At 36.4% G+C, this 24,821-nt stretch overlaps 1 protein-coding gene across 2 annotated transcripts in view; it reads right to left on the bottom strand.

The window, feature by feature from the left end:
• Window positions 1–4,277: 4,277 nt before the first annotated feature.
• Window positions 4,278–24,821, bottom strand: part of DPYSL3 (dihydropyrimidinase like 3) — a 73,083-nt gene continuing 52,539 nt past the window's right edge. For both annotated transcript variants that reach the window (XM_032210215.1, XM_032210216.1), the window contains exons 4-14: window positions 23,295–23,459; window positions 22,214–22,275; window positions 20,629–20,709; window positions 19,129–19,197; window positions 15,345–15,465; window positions 14,497–14,653; window positions 8,691–8,832; window positions 7,839–8,009; window positions 7,106–7,285; window positions 6,282–6,444; window positions 4,278–5,793 (exon numbers count right to left, since the gene is read on the bottom strand). In XM_032210215.1, coding sequence (XP_032066106.1) covers window positions 5,705–5,793; window positions 6,282–6,444; window positions 7,106–7,285; window positions 7,839–8,009; window positions 8,691–8,832; window positions 14,497–14,653; window positions 15,345–15,465; window positions 19,129–19,197; window positions 20,629–20,709; window positions 22,214–22,275; window positions 23,295–23,459 — 1,400 coding nt within the window. In that variant the 3' untranslated portion in view covers window positions 4,278–5,704. The remainder of the gene's footprint in view (window positions 5,794–6,281; window positions 6,445–7,105; window positions 7,286–7,838; window positions 8,010–8,690; window positions 8,833–14,496; window positions 14,654–15,344; window positions 15,466–19,128; window positions 19,198–20,628; window positions 20,710–22,213; window positions 22,276–23,294; window positions 23,460–24,821) is intronic.

Below are 24,821 nucleotides of genomic sequence, written 5' to 3'. Positions count from 1 at the left end.
GATGATCATTTGGTAAAAGACTATTGATGGCTCTTGGGAATCAATAGATGCTTGGTACAGTTAATGACAAACTATTAACTTTGTACCCTGAAGTAGTTTGTTATTATATGTAGTTGGGAAGAGACAGCAAAAATCCAGGTTGTTGGAAATTGGCGAGAAAAAAGTATATCAATGTTACAGGTACACCAGGTTAAGCGTAATTCTTTATGGGAAGCAATTTTATTGCTTGACCCAATTTTGCTCTGCTTTGCTTTATGGCTCTAGTCCTCCTTTTCCTGTTTTTTCTTCCCGAGATACAACATTGTTAGACAAAAGCCTGGCTAATACAATGGAAGTAGGACATTACCTTGACAATTATTGTATATTGTCAAGCTGAAATCTTTTTTTAAGCCTGTTTGTAGTTTGAGTCGAAATATCACCGTGAGGTCACTTGCTATCTAGTGACTTTCGATTCTGTTCTGTTCTCTGTATGTACAAAATGTGAAAGCATTCTCATCCAATACAATCTCTTTGATTTCCAAAGAAAAGTGAATGTATTATGTCCACGCAGTGTGCATTATCATTAAGAGAACATGGATGGCTTCTCTACTTGGATAGTCAGTAGGCAATTGGATCAGGGGATGCTTTCTGCATTCTTTTAATCCTAAAATTTCTTTGAAATTTTCCTGTTCCACAAGATCTAAAGAAGTTTATCTGAACGCAAAGGGTAGCAAAAGGTGATGGAAGACCTCTTTTCTCTGGATTGCTTAAAACAGGTAAATCTGCTACCCTGAAAATGGAGGTACAGTAGCTCACTTGGGCTTATAATTTAATAAGCTCAATAACTAGATTCTTACTGCATTTGTAGGTTTTCTCACCCCACATGGACAGCTAGCTAAGCGATGATTCTCAAGTTCCATCTTGCCACTATCATTCTGTTTGGCCTGCTGAACCAGACTGAATGATCAGGACATAGCTACTCACTTTGGATACTCCTTCCTTCCTGAAACAGATGGATAGTTATGGCACCAGAATATCTAGCCTGGGACTGACTCCTTCCAACTGAACTGGAATGAAATTTTAATGAAAATCATTGGAGTCCCCACCATTAAGCGACACAAAACACACAAAACTTTAGTGCACACTCTAAAATGGATGCAGCAACATTTTTGTTGGGTGAGGCGAACAGAAAATCTTGATCCTTCCTATGTATATGTTGTGGTTCCATCTACTTTACACAATTGTTCTGCCCATTGTGATTCTGTGTCCTCCTCAGATGTAAAAGGTAATCTTCAGTCAACCAAAGTTTATCTACATTTCATCTGGTCCCCTCATCCAGCTCTTGTCCCAAGTTTTTGGCTATTTATTGCCTGGATTTAAAACTTCACCACTCTTAGAATGATGCGGTTGGAAGAGATCACAAGGATCATTGAATCCTATTCCTACGTAATATATAAAATTCATAGAATAGGTAGACAAGTCAGCTATCTGGATTCTCATGCAGCTTCTAAAGATAAAATCCACATTTTTCTCTTAATTCTCACCCAAATTAAGGCCGCTTAGTTCCAGCAAGAATATTTTACCAAGGACAAAATTAAGAAAGTTCTTAAGTGCTGCAGAGCTACAAATCCAATGTGGTCATTTTTGGGGTACGAGGATTTGTAGTTCAGCAATTTTCTCATGGGTCATTAGAGCAATCAGTCCAAAAGCCTGTATATCAGCAAAGTGTCTGAAAAAGACAGAGCATTAAATACAATTGATCACATTTCTGGGTTTTTTGTGAACCATACAAGCCAGCCGACCAAGGAAGGAGAGGGTCAACCCTCCTCCTGCTGCCATTGTTCATTTACATGTAGCAGCAAGACAATTAAGGCAAAAAACAATCCATCGTTGCATCTAAATGACAAATATATTATATATCTTTCTGTGAATTACAGCCCAATCCTCAGATACTCTCCGTCATTCTCATTAGGTAATATATTAGGGCAAATCTTGCCTCAAAGAGCATATATACGGATTACACTATTACTACCTGCCATTCTGATCTCATCACCACCAATAATCTTCCCAGGAATAGAACACAAAGTAAATATAATATTTACAAGAGTAAATTATAAATACCAATTAATGTTCTTTTGGTTCAGTTAGGTTTAGAAAGGCATCATTCTTTTCTTCTGATGGAAAGAGAATAGAGACAGAAACTTATATGTCTGTTAAAAATGTCAAGAAGTTGCTAATTATGTCTGCAGTTAATTAGAATGTTAAAAGTAGTATTTCCCCTCTTCCATGTTATAAATTAAGTTAGTTAGCTTTTCTGTAAGGGCCTTTTGCAGTGCACTAACCCTTTTCATTTTCTAAAGCCTCAAATAAAGTTGTAGTAACTCTTAGTTGCAGCTGTTTTCCATTGTATCCTATTTTTTCAAAGCTCAATTGATGGATAATAGGTTTTCACTCATAAAAATCTAGCATTTTAAAAACATTTTAAAACAATGACCCGCTCTTGTTTATCTGGGCCATAATGGAGAGGTTGATGCAAATTGTGACTCCTAACCCTGGGAAATTTCCTCTCTCCCACTGTTTTAGATCTTGTTTAGATGCCAAGTCACACTAGGATATGCTCAGATTGTCTGATTTTCAAAGATTGATGTAAATTGCAGAGATAGTTATGACAGTGATTATCACGATGGAAAATGTTTCAAATCCTGTTTAGATGCCAAGTCACAATGGAACATATTTGAATGAATGACATCAGCAGTGATTTAGCCAGACCTTATGAGTACTTGAAGTAGCATGAAGGGAAAAATCTATGAAAAGGCAGCAGTAAGCAGACCACTGGGAGTCCAGATTTTGGAAGTTGTTAAGCCATGACAATAATGTCTAATTCATGCTTTTTTGGTAGCAAAAATACTTCCAAATTGATTTTGTACTAGGCAATACCTGGATATTTTACATCTAGCCCTATCTGGCTCACATGAGGTCAATTGGGAATTACAAATCAAATATAAAATGTAAAATTAAAAAATTAAATGTATGCCATGCAGACAATACAACTACATTGCTTTTATTTTGAAGGCAATTATTTTTCAATTTACCCATGCTTATGCACTTTTATGGCCCTATTGATTCACTCTTCCATTAGTCTATTTCTCACGTGGCCTCTTGGGAAAATTGTCAGCCCCAGTCCTAAATTAATCCACTCTCTACTTCAAGTATGGCCTCTCTATTTGGGCAGCAAGAAATTAACCCACCCTGAACCAATCCAACAGGCCCAATTGTGTGGGTTTGTTGAAACTGAACCTGCCACAGAGTAAGACAATAAGTCTAAATAAATTTTGAATATTGTCAGAACATTAGAAAAATCATAATCATAACATTAGGAAAAGCAATGGAAAAGCCATAGAAAAGGCTGAAGGGCATATTTAGAGAGCATTTTATTGGAAACCTTTTATAGCTTTCATTATAAACATTTTGTTTCATAAAAGCAGTATAGCTTGCATGTTAAGCCTCATCATGTATTTTGAATAGCAGCTCCCACTAAAAACATGAGCATTATTTACGTTGTGCAATTTTCCTTAGTAAAACTTCCATAGATTTTTACATATATTTTTTTCAGTAAAAACTCATAGCTGGGCACAGAAAACAATCTCTCCTCCAGAGAGCAGAAAAACAGTTTATCTTTGTTACATAATTGCTCCAAACACACAGCTATTTGAGATGAGAAAGTCCGATATTTGCTATCTGAATTTCAAAGAATACAAATACATATATTCACCTTAGCTGTCCCTATCCCCATATTTTAGTAGACTGGTTGCTTTTATTTGTTGTTTGGCACCACCATGTGGCAACTTGAAAAATACACAGACAATATTCCTAAATGATACAAAAACAAAAATATAAACTGAATAATTTGAAGTTATCTTAAAATTGGAATTTTCTCTGAAAGGCATCATTCTATTGAAGAATATTAACATTTACATTAAGTGCATTTATGACTCTACAATACTTAACATAGGGCTTATATTATCATCTGTAAAAAGCAAAATTGGAAACTTGGCATTAACTTAACAGAATTGCAATTTTAATTCTATATTCAAACTGTCCTGCAACTAATTAGATTGAGTGGCAATTAGAACAATCCACAAGAGTAATATATCTATATACCATTCACAATATAGGGATCAAAGGGAAAGTTTTCTTGCTGTGATAGTACTAGTAATTGCTTATAAAGTTCCTTACAGAAATAGTAGGAATGAGGCAGGTAAAATTGGGAACACAAGCTTTTCTCTTTTTTTGACATCCGACCTTTGTATACAGGTCAGAGATATTCAAAAGATTTTGAAGAGATGTATTTGACAATATATAGGACAATATTCAGGTGTAGACCGTTGTAAGTGGGTGGATGAAAATCTGTTTTATTGTAATAGCATGCTTTCAAGTGTTTTTTTTTAAAGAACTCTTCCCTTCAAAGTGTTGCTCTGCTAATGGCAGGAAAAATGAGAGAAACTGGAAGATGAGTAAAGTTGTTTTTACTTTGCTTGGTACTTGCTTACTTAAATAAAAGCAAGTGCTTTCCAAAATAAACACACTCTCTCAGAGCAAATTAAAATGTGTATTCCATTGCTGTAGAAATGGTAACCAACAACTGATGGACAATGAAGTTATACAAAGGAGGAAGGTAAAACTTGTACTTAGACAATCTTTTCAAACTTCAAAACTGAAGTGGCAATTCTACTGATTTGAGAGCTCTGCAAAATCAAAAGACACCCAGGATGCTCTTAACTCTTCCACAGTTGGAGGGAGAAATGAAAATACTGAAAGAATAACCATCATGCCCTCCCGAGCAAAGAAGATGCTACAACTTCCCTGGGCGAGTCACTAATAACTTTATGTGATGTGAAAACAGACATCATGGATGGGCATTAAATAAGTTAATGTGACTATCAATCCTAAGATAATTGGATGTGTTTTCCTGCAATTCAGAATCGCATCCTCCACCACCACCACCCCGCTTTGTCTCAAAGGAACGGAAATGAAAGAGACACACATTACTTTGTCGAAGCAAGTCAATTAGAAAGAAAATGTCTTTCAATTTTTTATTCAATAAAATGTACGAAGTAATAAAGTTTCTAACAGGAAAATGTGATACAACAGAGCCACTACAAAGATGATTTGAGTTTTCCAACAGCCTCATGATTGTTTTGAGGCATCTTTGTCTCGTCAGCACTGAGTGGAAACAGAAGAACATGGACACAATACAAAGATCTACTGCCCCCCCTCCCCCAATCCACCTCCCACTACCTTGGCCCACCGTCTTCTGCCCCCCCTCCCCATACTAAACTCCTGGGTTGATTTTGCACAAGCACCCTGGCTAAAGAGCTCGCTCATGCCACTCCCTCTTTTCTCCAGCCCCTTTCTTACGAGTTCCTTGCACAAGCACTCACTGTGTACAATTACATATTTTAACTTAATCACCTGTCAGATTTGCATGCATGTAAAAAAAAATGGGGAAAATATTAAGGCTATGAATAAACAAAAAAGGAAACCCGCAATATTTTTTTAAAGCTAGGTAGCGAGTAGCATTTTATGAAACATAAGGCTTGAGGCTTATTGATTCTTCAAAATCTGAATTCTCCATTGCTCTTTTTTTCTTAAATATCAAGGTACCATTGCTGTTTTTCCCAAATAATGGTTTTCCATTTTCTTTCTTTTCTCAATGACTGGAAGTTTAACTTAGAGATGTTATATTGGAACGCCCCCCAGGAGGGGCTACTATGCGCTTGCTGGCCGAGCGAATACCTTCATCAATCTGAGTACCTGTGGAGCATATATAACAGGGGGAGAGGAACAAATATGCAGATTAGAAGACTATTAATATACTGCTGTTCCATTTTGAAAATCTTCCGGAGAAATAATCCTTAGCTTATTATGTACAAACATGCATTCAAGCAAACTTGCTGGTCAACTCTGGATATATCTGTGATCCTCATGTAGAAAGAACCGGAGATGGATTACACATGTAGAGGTGAGCCATCTCTCCTGCTGTTCTTATGAATTGGTTTCCCCACATATCATTCGTTATGTAGTAATGAATTAGCAGGAATGTGATCTATGAGCAGTGTCAGCAATATGCTCCAGAAAGCCATAATATGCATATGCTCCTCTTTTTCCAATGTAACATTTGAGGCCTATGAATTTGGCACAGATGCAAAGATTTTGGAGTAACTAGGGGAAAATATACTAAATATTACTGGAACGTCTCTCCTTGCCTTCTGTTGCAAACAGTGCAATCTTGTCTTACTTACCTGATAAACTAAATCCAGACTGGTGAAGATTCCTTACAGGTGCTGTCTGCCTAGTAGGAGAACCCCGAGTAGAACCTGCAGGGGTACCTCCTTTAGGTGTGGTAGTCAAATCAAACACAGGCCCATCATACATGCCCCTTGGCACAGCATGCATTTCAGCCATCTGTCAAAAGTAATGAAACGAAGCAACATTTACAACTGTATAATGACCCTGAATTTCCTCTTATGAGCGATAGATGTTGTTCAGCATCTTGGACAGATTTTCACACTATCATCTCTTATCACCAACTTATACACTCACATGTTTGGATACAGTGGAAAACAGTGTGTATGCAATTAAATATACAAAAGCCCTTTTTGTTGTGATACCAGACATGTGATGCGGGGGTGGGGTGGGGGGAGAGAGCAGGCTTATTGCCACAGCTTGCTTGATGAGTTTCATCCTTATTTATAAAATGGAAAACAGCTAATATAATCCAGACGCTGTTGGACTTCTAAACACAGAATCACGCTACCCCCTAAAAGCAATACAACGAGAAGAAGAAAATGGAAAGTTTACCGAGGAAACTAAGGGTGTAATTAGCTTGTCTTTCACTAACAATTTTTTTCTTCTGCTCTTCCATTCAAATGTGTCTAATTGTAAGATTTTGGAAGCACTGATGCAAAATCTAGGGATTTATTAGTGGAGTCCCACTGCAATCTAGGAATCTCCCAAATGCTTTCAAATGAAATGATGAAATATTGCAACAGTCTGGCTATTTCTCGTCCCTTTCTTAACACATTTTCAGGCAGTAATTTCATATTACAATCCAGGTTTGTCTTACCTTCCTCCTTGCTTTGATGCGCTTGTAGACATAATCTGAAAATGGGATGCCAGGAATGAATCGTCCTGTGCCCTGTGTTATATGAAGGTTGCCATCTTCAAGCATGATCTTTCCCTGACATATGACAACCAGAGGGGCTCCACGGAGCTCCATTCCTTCAAATATGTTGTATTCAGCTGCCTACAACATACAACCGTCAGTATCGTTATTATGCAGTTTATGAAAATCAGTGCCCAATCTTAATTTTATATTTAGGTGCAATGTAAATCTAAATAGCTGGAGCAAAAGGGATGGACTTTATTAGGAGTTAAATAAATATTTAAATATTATCACATCAAACTTTTGAAAATAAATAAATAAATCTTCAGGACATCATCTAAGGAGGACTTTGGTTTTAAGGATTAAGAAAGATTCAAGATCTTATTCTATCAGGTGAAGGGCATTTTGTCCCCATGAATTAAGCAAGTGAGTCATGCAAAAAAAAAAAACCCTTAAAAGTAATCAAACTGAAAAATCATTACAGACTTGAAATAGTAATTGTTTCCCAAACTGGAAACTCTTACCACTAGCTTTTTCCCCCCCAAAGAGAACCCATGTGAAACAGATGTTCACTTTACTCACAAATGTTTAGTTAATTAACCCCTGAGTTGTGAACTGAAATTCCAATAATTCAGTTGTGGCAACAAATTCACTGATTCAATCATTTAGACAATTACTGTATGAAAAAACTTACTGACTGGTGGCTTTTAGCAGATACAATTTTCACTGCATCGGGATCCCAAATGACCAGGTCACTGTCTGACCCAACAGCAATCCTGCCCTTCCTTGGGTACATGTTGAAGATCTTGGCAGCATTGGTGCTTGTCACAGCCACAAACTGGTTTTCATCCATTTTCCCTGTAGCCTGTAATAAATGACCCAGAGAAAACAGATTGAAGCAGGCATATGTCAGGAATGGGCAGAACTGAAGTTATATCCATCCAATGTTTCCCTTATTCACATAAAGCTCTACACACCAGTTCCCACTTCTTTTATTTAATTATCTATTTTAAGCAAGTGAGACTCAGTTAAAATAATAACAACCAAAAACAATGAAAACAACGAATAAAAGAATCATTAACATGTAATTAAATATTTTTCCTTTTATTAATATTTCTTCCCTTTTCTCTTTGTAACTTCTCCCCAACAAACGATTAAAAATCATTTTAGTACAATTAGACATAAGAATTGGGGGGGGGGGGATATTAACACGAAAGACCCTGCTACAATAGTACATGGGGGATCAAGGTAGTGATTATAATGGCATAAGCACAAAACTGTACTAGGCACATCTGTTCCTATATAAAGAAGCCCTATCATGATTAAATATTTTAAATGAAGGGGAAAAGAAACAAAACCCAGACAAATACTCGCTATTGTTGTAAGCAGCAGCTTCTTTTATTGTATCTTCATTTTTCATAGCTGAGTTAGTCTGAGCCAGTGGCCACAATGCACCTTTATTATGAAGGTCTTACAGGAATTTCCTGTCACATCATCCCAAGCCTAATTACGTGGCTGCCTTCCTCCCATAGCTTCTTTTTCTTACCACAGCTTTGTCCCATATAACAGACATCCGTTCTTCAATGCCATTGGTTCCCTCTGGAATGATGGTGAAGTTGTCTTTCCCAATCGCTTTCTGTGCTGTACTGAATGTACAATGCGCACTTCCAGAGACTTGGAGGTCCCCACTGGCTCAGAGACAAACCAAAAGGTTACATATGCCCTTGATCCATTCAGGTTTTTTTTTTTTTGCTCTATAATTATTTGTAATCTGTTAAAAAGTTTTAATAACCACAAATAGGAGAAGCAATAGTTATGGATAACATATCATTAATGTCTGTCCGTCCATCCGTCCGCCCATACATACATACATATATTTGTTTTCATAGATTTTCACAGGTACAGGTATGCTGGTCTTGTTGTATTTGGGTGGTTACCCGTGTAAGATTGAGATTGTCTTGGCAACGTTTCAGCGAGGTCTCACTCGCCATCACCTGAAGATGGTGAGTGTAGCCACTTTGTGAAACTGATCCAATTAACTTACAAGGGTCACAATCAGGCAAGGGCATACAAAAGCAAGAGATTGATAGAAAAGAAAATAACATTGCTTTTTTAAAAAGGAAAACAGGAGTAGTAATTTCTTTCTTAGGATATATATACATCCCAAGGAGATAGATGGACACACACACACACAATGTATGTGCGCACAACACTCCAGTATCTGAAATGTTACAATATATTTTCTACTCATGGCACAATTCTTTTAAGAAAGTTTTTCTGATGTTTTATGAAAGAAATCCTAATAGGTGGTTTTAGAGCTTATTCTTGCTTTGATTTCAATGACAAGAAATGTTAATTGTGTGAAGTTGGGAGAGGGCCCTGTTTTTTTCTAAATCCAGAATTTGTATTGTAAGGAGCATGCAGAACAGAACTGTTTTGGTTGTTGCGTGCGAAAGAAAATCAGATAGAGTGAATGGGGCAAGCTTGATACATCCTGCCCACTCCCTCACCAAGTTCCATGGCAACTTATTGCACCAGCTCCCCAACCTGCCTAACAATCTTTCCCCTGCTTTCCTCACTGCGGCCAGTATGCCAGAACCCCCAACGCCACTGGCTACTCTAGCTTCTCAGGGCCTTCTCTCCCTCCCCACAAGTGTTGCTCCTGCTAATATCCCAGTACTATATATTACACTATTTCACTCTTGACCTTCCTGATGCCTCCCCTTCCTTCCCCTTGGCCATTAATGCCTCTTCCTCCTGTTTCTTCCCTAACCATAACAATTCCTGCCCAAAACAGTGTGTTTAGATTTGTGTGCAGCACAAACTGACCCACAGCATTTTATTTACAGATCAAAGATAAAAAGCACAGATGTTTTGGTTTGGGCACTGACTCCCTAAACACAGAATAGTTTCTCCACATAACATGTTGCATATCACTTAGGTCAAAAAGCTGCATTTAATTTGCCCTATAGAGTAAATTTACTCTAGTTACATGAGCAACGTAACATGAAATATTTGCGTTTCCATGAAAACAAACAGAAAACGACAGTTTTCATATTCAAAAAAGAGGAACTTTGGCCTATGCGACAGTAGTTCTTTGTTAAACTAGTGCTGCATGATACAATCATATTAAAACATTGGAGATCCATCACACAGGTACTTCGTAAGATTTATTTTATTTTCTTGAAGAGGACTGACTATTTACTTCAAAGAGCTAATAAGTCGAATGTTACACAAATGTTTTGCTGTTTTTGCCTTGACTTCAGAATGTTCTGAATTGTGTTTGTATCATAATTTGTATGTGGCAAGAAAGGACTAGGCAAAGGGAGATATCAACAGCACAGCAGAATTTTATAACAGCCACCTTAAGGATGATACTGTATGTTCAAACATATGTACAGTTCTCGGGTTAGGGTTAAGTCCAAACCTCCCTCTCTCCCTCCTTCCCTCCCTTTATCTATCTATCTATCTATCTGTCTGTCTGTCTGTCTGTCTGTCTGTCTGTCTGTCTGTCTGTCTGTCTGTCTGTCTGTCTGCCTGTCTATCTGAAAATCTAGATGGTTGTAACAAAATGCAACCCTTTGAATTGCTTCATTGTTAACAAAAGCAGTGGTCAGTTCTAGAGGTGATGCAGGTTTAAAACAAACCTTTCACAAAACTTTTCAAATTGGTTCCCAAATCATAAGTTCTTTCTTCTGATTCTCAATGAAGGACACCATGTGCAGAAAGCTATTTTGAGCAGCCAGTGTTGAAAAACGGCAAAGGAAGCCAAAATCAAACTACTCAAATGGCTAAAGCGTAATGAATTCTAACAGGCTGCACATCACATGACCATAAATATACAAGGCAAGGAAATAATCCTAACATCCATGACCCAGTTCAAGATGCCAGATGAACCTGTAATGCAAATTGATTTAATATATTTGCTCTTCACTCCCAGGAACCAACCTGAAGATCTAACAAAAGCAATCCTCAGGGAATTATTTTCTAAATCCCAGCAAGAGATGCTCTTGATCTCATATAGCGCAGCAGGAGAGCGAATAATCCCTCAGTTTGATCCTTTTCACAAAATGTTGGCAATAGTTTCTCACAGGAAATATGGTCAAGTGGGAAGCAGAACTGATGTGACACATACCTTTTCAATGCAGGCTATCCCCCCTGCAAAGGAGGACAACCATAATAGTTTCCTCATCTGATCTCTGCCAATTAGAATTGTGTTTAACCCCTTCTGTCCTTATATCTGCTATTAATTTGCAGATAAAGAACTAGAGTTTTTCTAATTTTACCTCTCCTACAATCCCCTATGCTTATCCCAAGCAATGATAAGTGAGATCTACTTGGAACCTTTTGATCAGAGTTGCTATTTAAATCCCCAGTGCCAAAGAGAATTTTGAAGGAGATTCAGAAATAAGGATGGTTTTGGAGTTGAAATACTGTATTTGACATTAAATTTGGTCAAAGAATGGCATTCCATAGATACCGGTAGCAGGTCAAGAATACACCTGGGAAGGTCCCTAACAGGATGACCCAAGTATAAGCACTCCAAGATGATTATAGGATGGCTCCCTTCAAGTGTAGACATGGCATTACTGTGGACATACATTTGCGGAAGCCATTGTGGGATTGAAGAGCAAAAGATAAACAGAACAGTGCACAATAAAGTAGAAGTATTGGCATTGGTATATGACAGCGATGGCAAACCTTTTTTGGCTCACATGCCATAAGTGGGGAGAGCGCATGAGGGGTCGTGTGTGGACGTGCCACACACATAATACAATGCACGACACCCCCCCCCCTAGTGTGCATGCATGCACTACAGGTGCTCCTGCCCATTTTTTGCATGCTTTTTTCACCCTCCCCAGGCTCCAGAGGCTTTATAGGAGCTTGGGGAAGGTGAAAACAGCCCCCTGCCCCCCCCCCCGGAAGCCCTCCAGAGGCTTTAGGAACTTTCAGGAGGCTTCCCTGAAGCCTCCAGAGCAGTCAAAATGACCCTCCGAGCAAATCGGAAGTCACTTCCGGTTTGCTCGGAGGGTCGTTTTGAGTGCTCCGGAAGCCTTCAGAGCAGTCGAAACGACCCTCCGAGCAAACCGCAAGTCTGTTCCTGAATTTCTGGTTTGCCCATAGGGCCGGCTTTTTGCGCTCCGGAGGCTTCAAGGAAGCTCATGAAGCCTCTGGAGGGCCTCCGGGGGCGGCGGCGGGCTCTTTTCGCCCTCCGCAGGCTCCTGGCGAAAAATGGCTTTTAAAAAGGGTGAACTCAGCTGGCCAACGTGCTTGCCCTGACAAATGGCTCCACATGGCACCTGTGGCACACGTGCCATAGGTTCGCCATCACTGGTATATGATATGGTATGATAAAGATGTGAAAATCAGCATTATACAAATCAGCAGAGGCAAACCATAGATCTTTAAGTATAATTCACAAACTATAGCAAATGTGATGATCCCAAACAGAAAGAGGTCTGGAAAGAACTCAAGTAATGCGAGTTCAAATGTATCTGGTATGTTTATTTTTCTTGGGAACAGTGAAGTACCTGAATAGAACTCAACAGAAAGCTTGTTATATGGGAAGCCAGTTCAAATGTCTTCCACTTATCTCCTGCTGGAAATGTTATGGAAGCAGCATATGATTCAGCAGAGACAGTGAATTAGAGAATTGAGAACGGTAGCTTTTGAAATAATGGAAATGTCCCTCTGTGATTGTGACAAACACATGACAAAAGAAAGACACAAACGCATGGAGAAAGCAAAAAAACATCTGAGTCAACTGCTACTAATCTCTTTGAGGTATCCACAGCATGCTTCTAATCCCTAAAGGTATAACTGTGTCCATCAGAGCATGCAAACTTGGCCTCACAACATTGCATCTGGAAAAGAGAATCTTCAAAGCAGTACAGTCAAGATCATTTGCAAAAGTTCAACTTCAAAGTTGAAAGTATGTTTAGGAAAATTAAGGGGAGGGGAAGGATGACAAAAGGAGTATTTCGGAGACACTGTAATGCACTACCACTGTGGAGATCAAAGAAAAACTGAAATGATTTGTGAAAGTACATATGAAAACGAAGGTGGTGAGGTTCTAACCAAACATACTGAATTCTGTATAGCCATAGAATTCCATATATGTGGATTACAGAGAACACAGTAGAAAAGCAAGACTTTAATTCATCACTCAGTTTAAAAATCCATGTATTTCTTTAAAAACCAAGTAATACTAAGTGTCTAAGTATTATCTTTATTGACAGTAGGGGGCAGCAAAAAATAGTAGTAATGGACTTAAAGAGTTGTGCACAGATTTTTATGGAAACTTTCCGTTTCCTGACATCTGTTAGGTGCCAGGGAATCAAGAACTGAAAGGATGTACTATAATTAAGAAAGGGAGAAATCCTTAAAGCCTTGTCTAAACAACAGGAAAATATAGAAAATCTTTGGCTTCCAGATGAACTGTTTGTCTTATTTTTCTGAATCAAAGGGATGATTAAGTCTGGATCTCTAAACCAAAATTTTAACTCAACAATAATCTTAATCTTCTCTTAATAATTTGGTACCAAATACGTTTTCCTGCACAGAGAAATCTGTGTTAGTTATACCATTTTACTAAATATAAACAGAAGAAAAGATTTCTGTCATACAAACCTCCAGAGGGCTGTATCAAAACAGAACAACAGAGTACTTATCAGAAACAGATGTAGCTTACTTCATGTGCATTATCTAGATAAAATGTATTAGCAAAACTACGCATAGAACTCACTCAGACGCAGGAATACATAAAATGTCTCCATGGTTCCCAAGTAACCATGGCCAAGGTTCCATGTGTAATTCCTATTACCAGACTGGCTATTTTTACTATGATAGTCAGTTTTAGCTCTGTTCAAAGAATGCCCATTTAATCCTGTGCCAGAATGTATTTCAGTTAAATATTATTCTGTTCTAACTATTGGTTTATTTTGCTTTTTGGTTATATAAAGTGCTGGACTGCAACTGGAGAGACATGGGATCAAATCCATTTTTAACAAAGGAACTTCACTGGGTGACTTTGGATTAGTTACTCTGTCTCAGTATAACTCACATTACATAATAATTGTTAAGGAGGTTGTTGCGAAGGGAAAATGGCTGTCAATTCTTGAAGACCAAATCCAAAACAATTCTTTCCCATTAATAGATTATTGTAGGGCTCACCATTGTCCTCCATTTTAGATGTATTATATTACTCTTTCATATCTAAATATACAGCTTTGTAATCAGGGAATTCTGTGTCTATGCTATTGCCAAACTCTAGGCAGCAATACATTTTACTTTAAAAATTTTTAAAGAAAGGTAGCAAAAAGAGGAATTTCCCTTTCCTTGCCATTACCAACCTGGCCAATAAGGAGTTGATGTAATCTGGGGTTGTTGGATCTGGACTTAGAGGTGGGGAAGTCACAAATGCAGCAGCCTTTGCCCAGTTCTTACTCCAGTAATGGGTTCCATCTGTTCCAAGACTGGCTGTGATTGGCTCACCAAACACAACATTGCCTGGTGATTGTCATGGGGAGGGGGGGGGGAGAAAAAAAAAGAACAAAGAACATGCATTATAGAGAAGGGAGCAAGAAACCAGATAACATATATATTTTTTAAAGGCAGCAATCACTTACTTCTAATGGCTCCTTTGGTTCTGTTGATCCAAACCATGGCAACCAGATTTCAAAGCCAAGGACAAAGCACCTGGGCTTAAAAATTGATATGTCTTCCAGTTTGCTTTTAAACCCAGATCAGATAATTTTTCGCTTTTAAAGAGAATGAGTTACAGACTGTTTTAAAGTAAAAAGGAATACTCTTAGCATGAGACTTGCTAAGTTGAACATTCTGTGCCAGGTAACTAGATACATCTGGGAACTTCACAAATAAAAATGTAACTGGAACTAAGACTTACAAAAGTGACTTTACCGTATTCTTTCTTAACCAACTTAATACTCCTCCAAATACAGTCGTTTTTCTCAGTTCTTACTTACTTCTTAATGCTCAGCAGCTTCCAAGATTATGAAAAGTTTTTGCATCCTTTGAACAATTTCAGAGATGTTCTTTCTCGCTTTATCTATGCTCCTGTTCTATAGAATGGGCAATGCGCACTTAATTCAGGGTGCATTTTGGGCTATCAGGTTGAGTGCAAGTTCTGATGAGCCAGAAAATAAGACAGAGTTGAAGATACAACGCTGAAACAACGTACCTTTTTTCCGGGCTTGTGATATCAGATCAGCTGCACTCTTGCTCATCACTTTAGTCACATATAAGGGGCAGTTGGTCTGGCTGGCAATGGTGATGGCACGGAAGACAGCTTCAGCCTCCAACTGAAAAAGAGGTTAGCGAGTTCATACACATTCATATAGGATAAATACGCTCATAGGACACAATGAATTCATTTTAGTTCATAAGGTTTTGTTTTCAAGAACATTAAAAAAGACCTCCAAAATCACCCATAATGTATAATCTGTATATAAAGCAGACATGAAAAACACAGGTCCAAATTTTTTCTATCACAGTATCTATCTGTACTGAGTGTTTCATTTTCTCCATAAATCTGGCACTACCTTGGTTTACAACCATCTGTGCATTTTGTAATACAAACACAATGCATTACTATATACAGCAGAAGATTTTGGCTTTCAAGGTGACACTATATTTTTACATAATTGTATGAATTGTATGCTGTATGGATCTTGAATGTGTTACAGAGTAATTAAATGAGTTTGTTGGATGGAGAAAACATGGGTCCATAGAACTACTAGCTATTTAAATCTGGGAAAGCAGTGAAACATTTATGAAGGTGAAAAGTTTATTATGTTTAGAGAAATTGCACAATAAAGTGAATGGGCTTGAATTATGGAACGATTTGTATAAATATGGAGTTGAAGGTTGGCTATTGTATGCAACAGAGCAATCCACAATGGAAGCAAAACACAGCTGAGAATAAATTGAATGTTCAGTATATAGTTGCATACTGGGACAAGAAACAACATATGGCTTACATATGGCTAAATGTACCAGAAAGGTTTCTCTTAACAAAGTGTTGTTAGGAGATAGAAACATTTGACCCCTTCTGCAGAAAATGTTATGTAATCTGAAAACCAAAATTAACTGTAGAGTATTTTAGGCTGACTGTATGACATAATGATGAGAAAGTATTTAAACATTATAGCATCACAGAAAATGGAATACAAGTTATACATAAATTATGAACAAGCAAATGATCTTATGTATATTGGCCTACAGACATGGTGGAACAAGGAGATGGAAAGGTACAGACAGGTATAGTTAGTGAGGTTGATGGTTTTAGATTTTTCTTTCATGTCCTCTTATCTTCTGCTTTTTAATTTATTTTGCTTATTACTTTCCCCCACCAGCATTCTCCATAAGGTTGCTTATCTTTTAGAGATTAAGTGATGGACATAGGTTTATATATGAAAAACAGTATGAAGAATAAAAGAGGTATTATAAATGTAAGCCTTGACCAATTGGAATAATATTAATTGATCTTTAATATAACAGAACAAATTAATGATTGCTTTTCTTTCGAACATCTTTTTACTATGTTAATACTTAGCAATAGCAATAGCAGTTAGACTTATATACCGCTTCATAGGGCTTTTAGCCCTCTCTAAGGGGTTTACAGAGTCAGCATATCGCCCCCACAGTCTGGGTCCTCATTTCACCCACCTCGGAAGGATGGAAGGCTGAGTCAACCTTGAGCCGGTGAGATTAGAACCGCTGAACTGCAGATAACAGTCAGCTGAAGTGGCCTGCAGTACTGCACCCTAACCACTGCGCCACCTCGGCTCTTACTTCTCTACTGGGCACACATTTCATTCTAACAAGTAATTATTTTTAAACAGTCTTTGCCAAGATGATGAAGACCAAAATGCTAAACTCCCACTGCTATAATTATTAACCTGGAAAAATCTGGATTAAAACACTTCTGCACTAATAAATTATGTATCTTGATTATTGTTCTGTCAGAGACTGGGGAAATATTTGCACCTGGGTGTTTTTATCTGTTGCGATTGTAAGGGTTTTTCTACCTTTCCTGTGAGCCTGTTGGCCACTTTGGCTTTCCCTGACATAGTTGGTCTGTACTGCTAGAACTTTCAACACTTCATCATGTAAGCTAACTTTGGAACATTACATCATTGACTAGTCAGCCTGACTTCAATGGAAATTGCCTTCTGGCTGTCCAAGTATTTAGCAGAACGGGCTAAATACTGTTACACAGGAAAGGGGAAAAACAAACGAAGAGTATCCTGAAAGGACACTGTCCTAAACACACAAATTATTCAAGGCTCCAAAAATGTGGGGCTATTAAAAAGTTTAGGTTATAGCTCAGGCAGCTGTATATGAAGACTGTGTTTTTCTCTCTTGAAGTATGAACTCAAAAACTTGGTTTCCTTTCCTAACACAGTCCCTGTATCCTAGAAACATTTCATATTGAACGTAAAAGGCTTTGCCAAGAAAATCATATTTACATGTACTATTTTGATTCTGAATATATTGCACCATAGAGCTGAGAAACTGAATTCAGCATCTTTCTGTTGAGAAGTATTGTATCATATAAACTCTTCAAAAGTATGGAATTCCATTGATGAAGGCTATTTGAACATGCTGCCTAGGCAGCATGTTCCCTAGGAGGGAAATTTATGATATATATGGTTTTTTGGGGGAATATTTTTATTGTGATTTATCACAACAATGTTCATTTCAACTATAATATGTTTGTATTGTGCATGTGTGCATCAATGTGTGTCTGCATGTCATCTTCAAATCAGTGTTGACTTCGGGCAATTGTCTGGACAAATCTGTGAAGCTTTCTTGTCAATATTTCAGAGGTGGTTTGTCATTGCCTATTTCCTAAGCTAAAAAAGGTCTGGCCTCAAGGTCACTCAATTGGCTTTGTGCCTAAGGCACCACTAGAACTCACAGTCTCCCAGTTTCTAGCCTGATGCCTTAATCATTACATCAAACTGTCTCTCTCATATCAACTGGCAACATAGAAATGCCAAAAAAAAAAAAAGAGAATCATAGCATGACACCCAAATTGGTCATATGGAAAGCAATACTTTGATGAAACAATTCTAAGTGGTTTTATGGTTATCAGTCAACTGAGGCAACACAGTGGAATGCTATGACTGCAATTGTTTTATTAAGCAGAACATAATAGCACAGCAGTCTGCTGTGACATCATCATGTGGCCTAGTTATTTAAATCAGTGACATGTTTGCTTTTTATATATCTATAAAAAAAACCTTACAAACCACCTGTGCTGAAATGCAGGTTATTTTTCTACCCTATGTTTTTTGTGTCCTTCTTAGGTTTTAATTCAGATAGGCATTGAAAAAAAATGTTCAACCCTAATTTCCAATTACTTATTACAATGTGTCTTTCACCTAGCATCTTAAATGTACCCAAGAATGTACAATAATATTTTGTGTAGCATTTCTCACAAGCAAAAGTGTGGATCTTCTACATGACTATTATTAGGTGATGACTGAATTTCAAAAACCACCTCTTATATACCATCAGTCTCTTTACTAACAAAGATATTTGCTAATTAATATAATTGTTTCACAGATAAGATTTGATAAAGGCATAATTATGCTACTCCAGAGATTCAGCATCCCTAAAATGGCAACAGTACCACATAAATCTGAGATAACTGAGAAAATGATTTAAATTTTCATTCTTCCCCTTTCCTCCAAATCTTCAATGTTAGCTAGAAATGTTTAGCAAGAAGAGAAACTGTACAACACTGTACCAAAATGATTGGAGTAGTTTCTTTTAAAATCAATAGTAAAAGTATCTTATCGTTTAACATCCTCTTAATTTCCTAATTAAACTATTATTGTTAAACAATAAATTTTATTTCTTTGTGGATTCGTATTTGTATTTAAAAATGCATGTGTATAGAGTGTATAATTCCCAATTAATTGTATAAACTACAATTTTTCATTCATCAGCATTACCTCTTCTGGTCTACTTAGCACATGACCCTCCGGGCCAGTTATTCCCATCTCCAACATCCTAGCTTGCTCCTAAAGAATAGAACAACAATGAGACCTGAATCAGAAACAAGTTTCATTATTTCTTGATTTAATTGTTAATTTAATTACTAAATGTATTGTGAATAATTTAAAACAAATGCTTTACACCTACCTTTCTCTTAGTATAACTTTTAAACATTTAATTAGGAAAGTTGAAAAAATGATTTACATAGGTAGCATTTTCTATGTTTTGTTTTTGTACAAATTAGCTTTTAGGAAATTATTATGTAAATGCAACATTAAAAGTGTGACTGAAGTATAGAAACAAAGATTTCAAATAATTAATATGGGTAGCCCTCGACTTATAACAACATATCTGTTGTTAAGTGAAACATTTGTTAAGTGAATTTTGCCCTATTTTACAATTTTTCTTGCCAAAGTTGTTAAGTGAATCACTGAAATTGTTAAGTTAGTAATATGGTTATTAAGTGAATCTGGCTTCCCATTGACTTTGCTTGTCAGAAGGTCACAGAAGGTGATTGCGTGACCTCAGGTCACTGCAACTGTCATAAATATAAATCGGTTGCCAAGCATCCAAATTTTGATCACAGGGATGCTGCAACAGTCATAAATGTTCCATAAGTTATTTTTGAATAAAGTCACTTTTTCAATTCCATTATAACTTTGAACAGTCACTAAATTAACTGTGGTAGTCAAGGTCTACCTGTAATTGAAAACTCTGGAGATGTTCAAGCTTGTGTATCTAGGAAGTGGACAGGGCTAAAATATTAACATATCGAAACAAGGTTATTTGAAGCTGAACTGATACAAAATTAAGACTAAGCATGCTGGACAACTCAAGCATTTATATTGTCCAACTGCGATCGAAGGACTCACTTGACTTATCAAATAAATCTATTCAGGCGGCCCTTGATTTCCGACCACAATTTTCACTGCTAAGCAAGGCGGCTGTTAAGTGAGTCACACCAAATTTTACAGCCTTGTTTGCCATGTTGATTAAGTGAATCACTGCAGTTGTTATTAAGTAAAGTAACTCTGGCTTCCCTCTTTGACTCTGCTGTGGGAAGATCACAAATGGCAAACAAAGACTCCAGGATGCTGAAATCACTGTAAATACATGTTGGTTGCTAAGGGCCCGAATTTTGATTATGGGACTGACAGGATGCTGTGATTGTTAAGTGCGAGGATTGGTTGTAAGCTACTTTTTTCAATGTTGTCGTAACTTTGAACAGTCACTAAGCAAACAGTTAATTTGAGGGCTACCCATGCGATGTGTCATAAGGTATTCTTGTCACACAGTACAATATTTCAATGTATATCTTTATAGTGTTGCTTCAATGTTTATTTATTTCATATGGTGTAGCAAAATGCAGCATTAGTGCATAAAATTCACAGAAACCACATATCAATTGTGTACGTGCTTGCTTGCTTTTATTTGGTCAAGAAAAGGCAGAACATTACCTGTGCAATTATGTCCCCATTTTCAGCGTGAACCTGAGCTACTGCACCAAGTTCTCCTAAGAAACTAAATATTTCGTACAGCTGAAAAACAGGATGCAATAAGAAAGTCAGTATTGGAACAGCTAAAATACAAACCCGAAATCTTTCTACTGCGAATAATCAAAGGGAAATATACAAAGAAAATTAAGTACATATTAACACGTCTGCTAACCACAGCTAGAATAGCATTTGTCCAATGCTGGAAACAAAATAATACCCCTTCGGATGAATTAGTGATAAAAAAAACTTTGGATTATGCAGAGATGGACAAATTAACACTGAAATTAAAAGATAAAGAAGAGTCGGAATATTATGAAATTTGGAACAATTGGTACAAATGGCTACAAAACAGGAATAAAATTAATTAAGCCAAAAACAACATATATAAATATAAATAGAACTGTGTATAAAGTGTGTAAATATAGAAGTGAAATATTATATACATGTACAAGTATGATGACACAACAATGTTGATGTAATGACTGTAAGGTGTTGTAGAAGGGAAAAAATAATTTAAAAAATCTGTTATAAAAAAAAAGAAAGATAGTATTAAGGGACTGAAGATTTATCTGTGTCCCGTAATGTCTCAAATGAACACATTTTGTTAAAATTATGGGCTTTTAATAAATTAACCATTCAATACCTATTAGTAATAAAAAAAAGAAATTGATGTTTATCCAATGCACTACTGACTAAGGTTTATAATTTCTAATTGCAATTGTATTATGTGCAGCAACTGCTTCATAATTAGATGCTCTGAAAAACATACAAAATTTAATAACAACCTGATTAAATCATTGGGGTTACAATTTGTTTTAAACAGGGCATGGATTGACACTCAAAACCCAATAATCTTACTTAAAATTGGTTCTTGAAACCAATTTTGGAACCTGTTTTCTGTTCCTACTTTTCTTAACCAATGAAGGGAACTTGAGGGTTGATCTTCTTTTATGATTTACTATACTTATCAAGTGCTTTTTTAAAAAGTTTAAAGTTATTTACAAAATGTAAATAACCATATAACACTGCAAATTATCATCAAAACTCATCTTCTGAGACTGCACTTTTTCCACTGAAGGTAGAAGTATCTGTGATTACAACTTACAGCTCATTCTTGTTATATGGCCAGAAACCTGCCTATTAAATATTTAAAATTCTATCTTACAGATTTTAATTGGATGGCTTGGGAAAACAACAAAATAATTTTGGCCTGCATCATATTTTTATTAAGGAAAGTTAAATAACTGGAGCTATCACCCTCTGATAAAGATATGCTGCCTTTGAATATAGGAGTATGATTTCTAATAGCCAGTAATAGATCTGTTTTTAATCAAGTGTGGTTAAATACCTCTCATGGGTGTTCCAGGATTATACATATTATAGCGTGAGTTCTATTCTAATGCTATTTGTCTTGTTTTTAATGTTAATTGGGTTCACTAAGATAACATACACCCTTCCAAATTAAAATGCACTAAAACTCTGAATAATTTTTTATCAGACAAAGGTTCAATTTTTTTTATACAGAGTACAATAACCCATTTCTTACCTCTGTGTTTGACATCTGGTACAAATCCTTATAGGCCATGTAAACCAGGAAAGAGTTAACTCCTAAAGTAAGGAAAGATTATGCAACACAAGTATTGGCAAAGAAGTAATACAAAAATATTTATTACACAGAGTACAATGGAAGTCTTTTGCAAAAATATCTTAAATATAATGAAATGTCTTGTCCACACTCTGGAAAACAACCAGGATGGTGTGCAATTCACTGCTTCTTCATTTATTATCTCTCATAAGATTATAGAAATAACCCCCTATGACGAGGATGGTGAACTATAATTTATGTTTATGCAAAGAATCTATTCCTTTGAGAAGTTCATAATGCTGGGAAAGGGGAAGAAAAGAGAAAAATCAATGGTGATGGGTGTATTATAGGTAAAGAACCAGATTGGATGTTTTCCAAAGCATTGAGTCTATACTGTATATTCTCAGTTCTGTTCTCCTCAATAATAAGGGAGGAGGTAAAACAGACATAATAGTTTCCGGTGTAGTAATTCCAGGTAAGCCAGGAATTGTAATTTAAAATAAACTTTAGAATTCACTGACAGCAAATCAACTATTAAAAAATAGCCAATAGGTCAGTTAATCAGTAAATTAAATTTTTAATAACCCAAAGGGGGGAACCCTTATGGCTACCATGTACAAAGTTGCTTATGAAAAGATATAGTGATTTGGGATCATTATTTGGATCAAAATCAAAATTTGGAATGGATCATGCGTCTGCAGTGCTAAATAATTGATATTGCTCTTTGTAAATAATTTTTTACACTTCATATACTATGAAGCTAAAATCACTGTGAAAAATAGCTTTCATTTTTAAAATGAAGAAACTGCATTAATTGCAACTAAATCTGAATTGCAAGCTTTTGGGCTCCAAGTCACCCATCCAGAACAGTATTTTAACTCTTGTTACAAAGAACTGAAGATACTTGAAGAATGACAAATAAGGAGCTAAAAAAAATGTTGCAAGAGCTATTTTGCATACACATGCATACTAATAAATAACAATTAAGCAGAATAGCAATTAGAATGAGAAAAGCCAAGAACAGATCTTGGAACTAACATACCTTTCTCTTTGATGAGTGTCTGCACTTCCTGCTTGACGCTGTCATTCCAGTGGGTGATGTCCACATGCAAGGAGTAGTCACAGCAAGCCTTCCCATCACCCCATTCTCTCCATTTCTCAAAAGCTTCTACCAGGCTTGATTCAGTTTCAGGTACAACATGGTCAACTGTGAAAAAGAATAAGCTCTACCAGAGAATCAAGAACAGATGTCCTTTCTTCCCCAGTTTGTCTGCTAAATTATGTCCTCAGTATCCCAAATCAAATGTCCATTCATTGTGAAACATCGTTACTCACAATGATTAAAATACTCTGTCTGGCTAAAGGGTTAAAAAAAACCTAAATACTTCAGAGATCAGCTAATTAAAATCTTATGGCTTCAGTGTCTAATTTAGAATATTGCTTTTGCAGTCTGAAGAACAGAAGAGGTATTATTTTAGTCCTCATTCTTGTATAAAAAAATGTTTAGGTCAATTCAGTGAAACTCATTAATTCATTAATCTAATAAAGGGGAAAATATTTGAAGTTAGAAACATATTACAACCGTGCAGAATAAACTTTGCATTTTTCATATTTATTAGCTTTTATGCAGCAAATGAGCCAACAATATATCTTATTCCTTGTAATCTCTCACATAAAATTAATTTCTTGAACAGGGATTAAAAAAATAAGGCCCTAATTTAATATTAGAAATATTCTAGATGCTTCTAATACATTTTTGTTGAGATTCCAGCCTCTCTATCCTCTACAATTACCCATTTAAAAAAGTATGTGTAGCTTCATAAGATGCAATCTAAACACTTTTTGCTGTGATTGGTGTAATCTTCACTTTTCATTTCAAACTTTTCATATGGCAAACACCTTCAACAAGCATTAGAAATGGCAAACCAAGAAGGAAACTATTGCATTAACTGTTTATAATTGAAATTTATCCTGATTTTTTTAAATGCAGTAAATCCAAAGACTTCAGCAAAAAGGCTAAGCTGTGGACTAGACTTCAATGGTGTTAAAATGACTTAAAGTGTGAGTCAAGAATTTATCTTCCATTTTAGTTTGCTCTGTTTGTTCTGAGACATATTTGGCCAAGTGCCTATTTCTTTCTGCAGGCATTTACTATTTGTTAAGGACTATAGCAGCTTAAATCTAGGCATGGGCAGAAACATTTATTAGCTATTCTGAACTATTTAAGGTTTTCCTTATAGATTTTAACCAAAATATGCAAATATCTCACTTTTCAAGCACAAAAATTCAAGTATTCCAAATCAGTTTTTTCCAACCTAGAAATTCAGGTCATAAAACATATGGAGGAGATGAGGATACCAAACATCTCAGAAAGACTAAGCATTCTATAGCATTTGTATTGTACATTCCACTTGTCTTCCATTTCTCTGAATGAACTTTATACTTGCAGATAAGCTGAAGATTTTAGGTATGAAAAATTGATTCCAGCTATTTACCAATAGGAGTATACATACTTTTTAATACTTTTTAAAAATATTTAATCAAAATAACATGAAAACTGCAGCACTTG

The sequence above is a fragment of the Thamnophis elegans genome, chromosome 2, assembly GCF_009769535.1.
Source record: "Thamnophis elegans isolate rThaEle1 chromosome 2, rThaEle1.pri, whole genome shotgun sequence".
In the NCBI taxonomy this organism is placed as follows: Eukaryota; Metazoa; Chordata; class Lepidosauria; order Squamata; family Colubridae; genus Thamnophis; species Thamnophis elegans.
The sequence above is the reverse complement of the archived record's forward strand: the minus strand, read 5'-3'. Positions and strand labels throughout refer to the sequence as shown.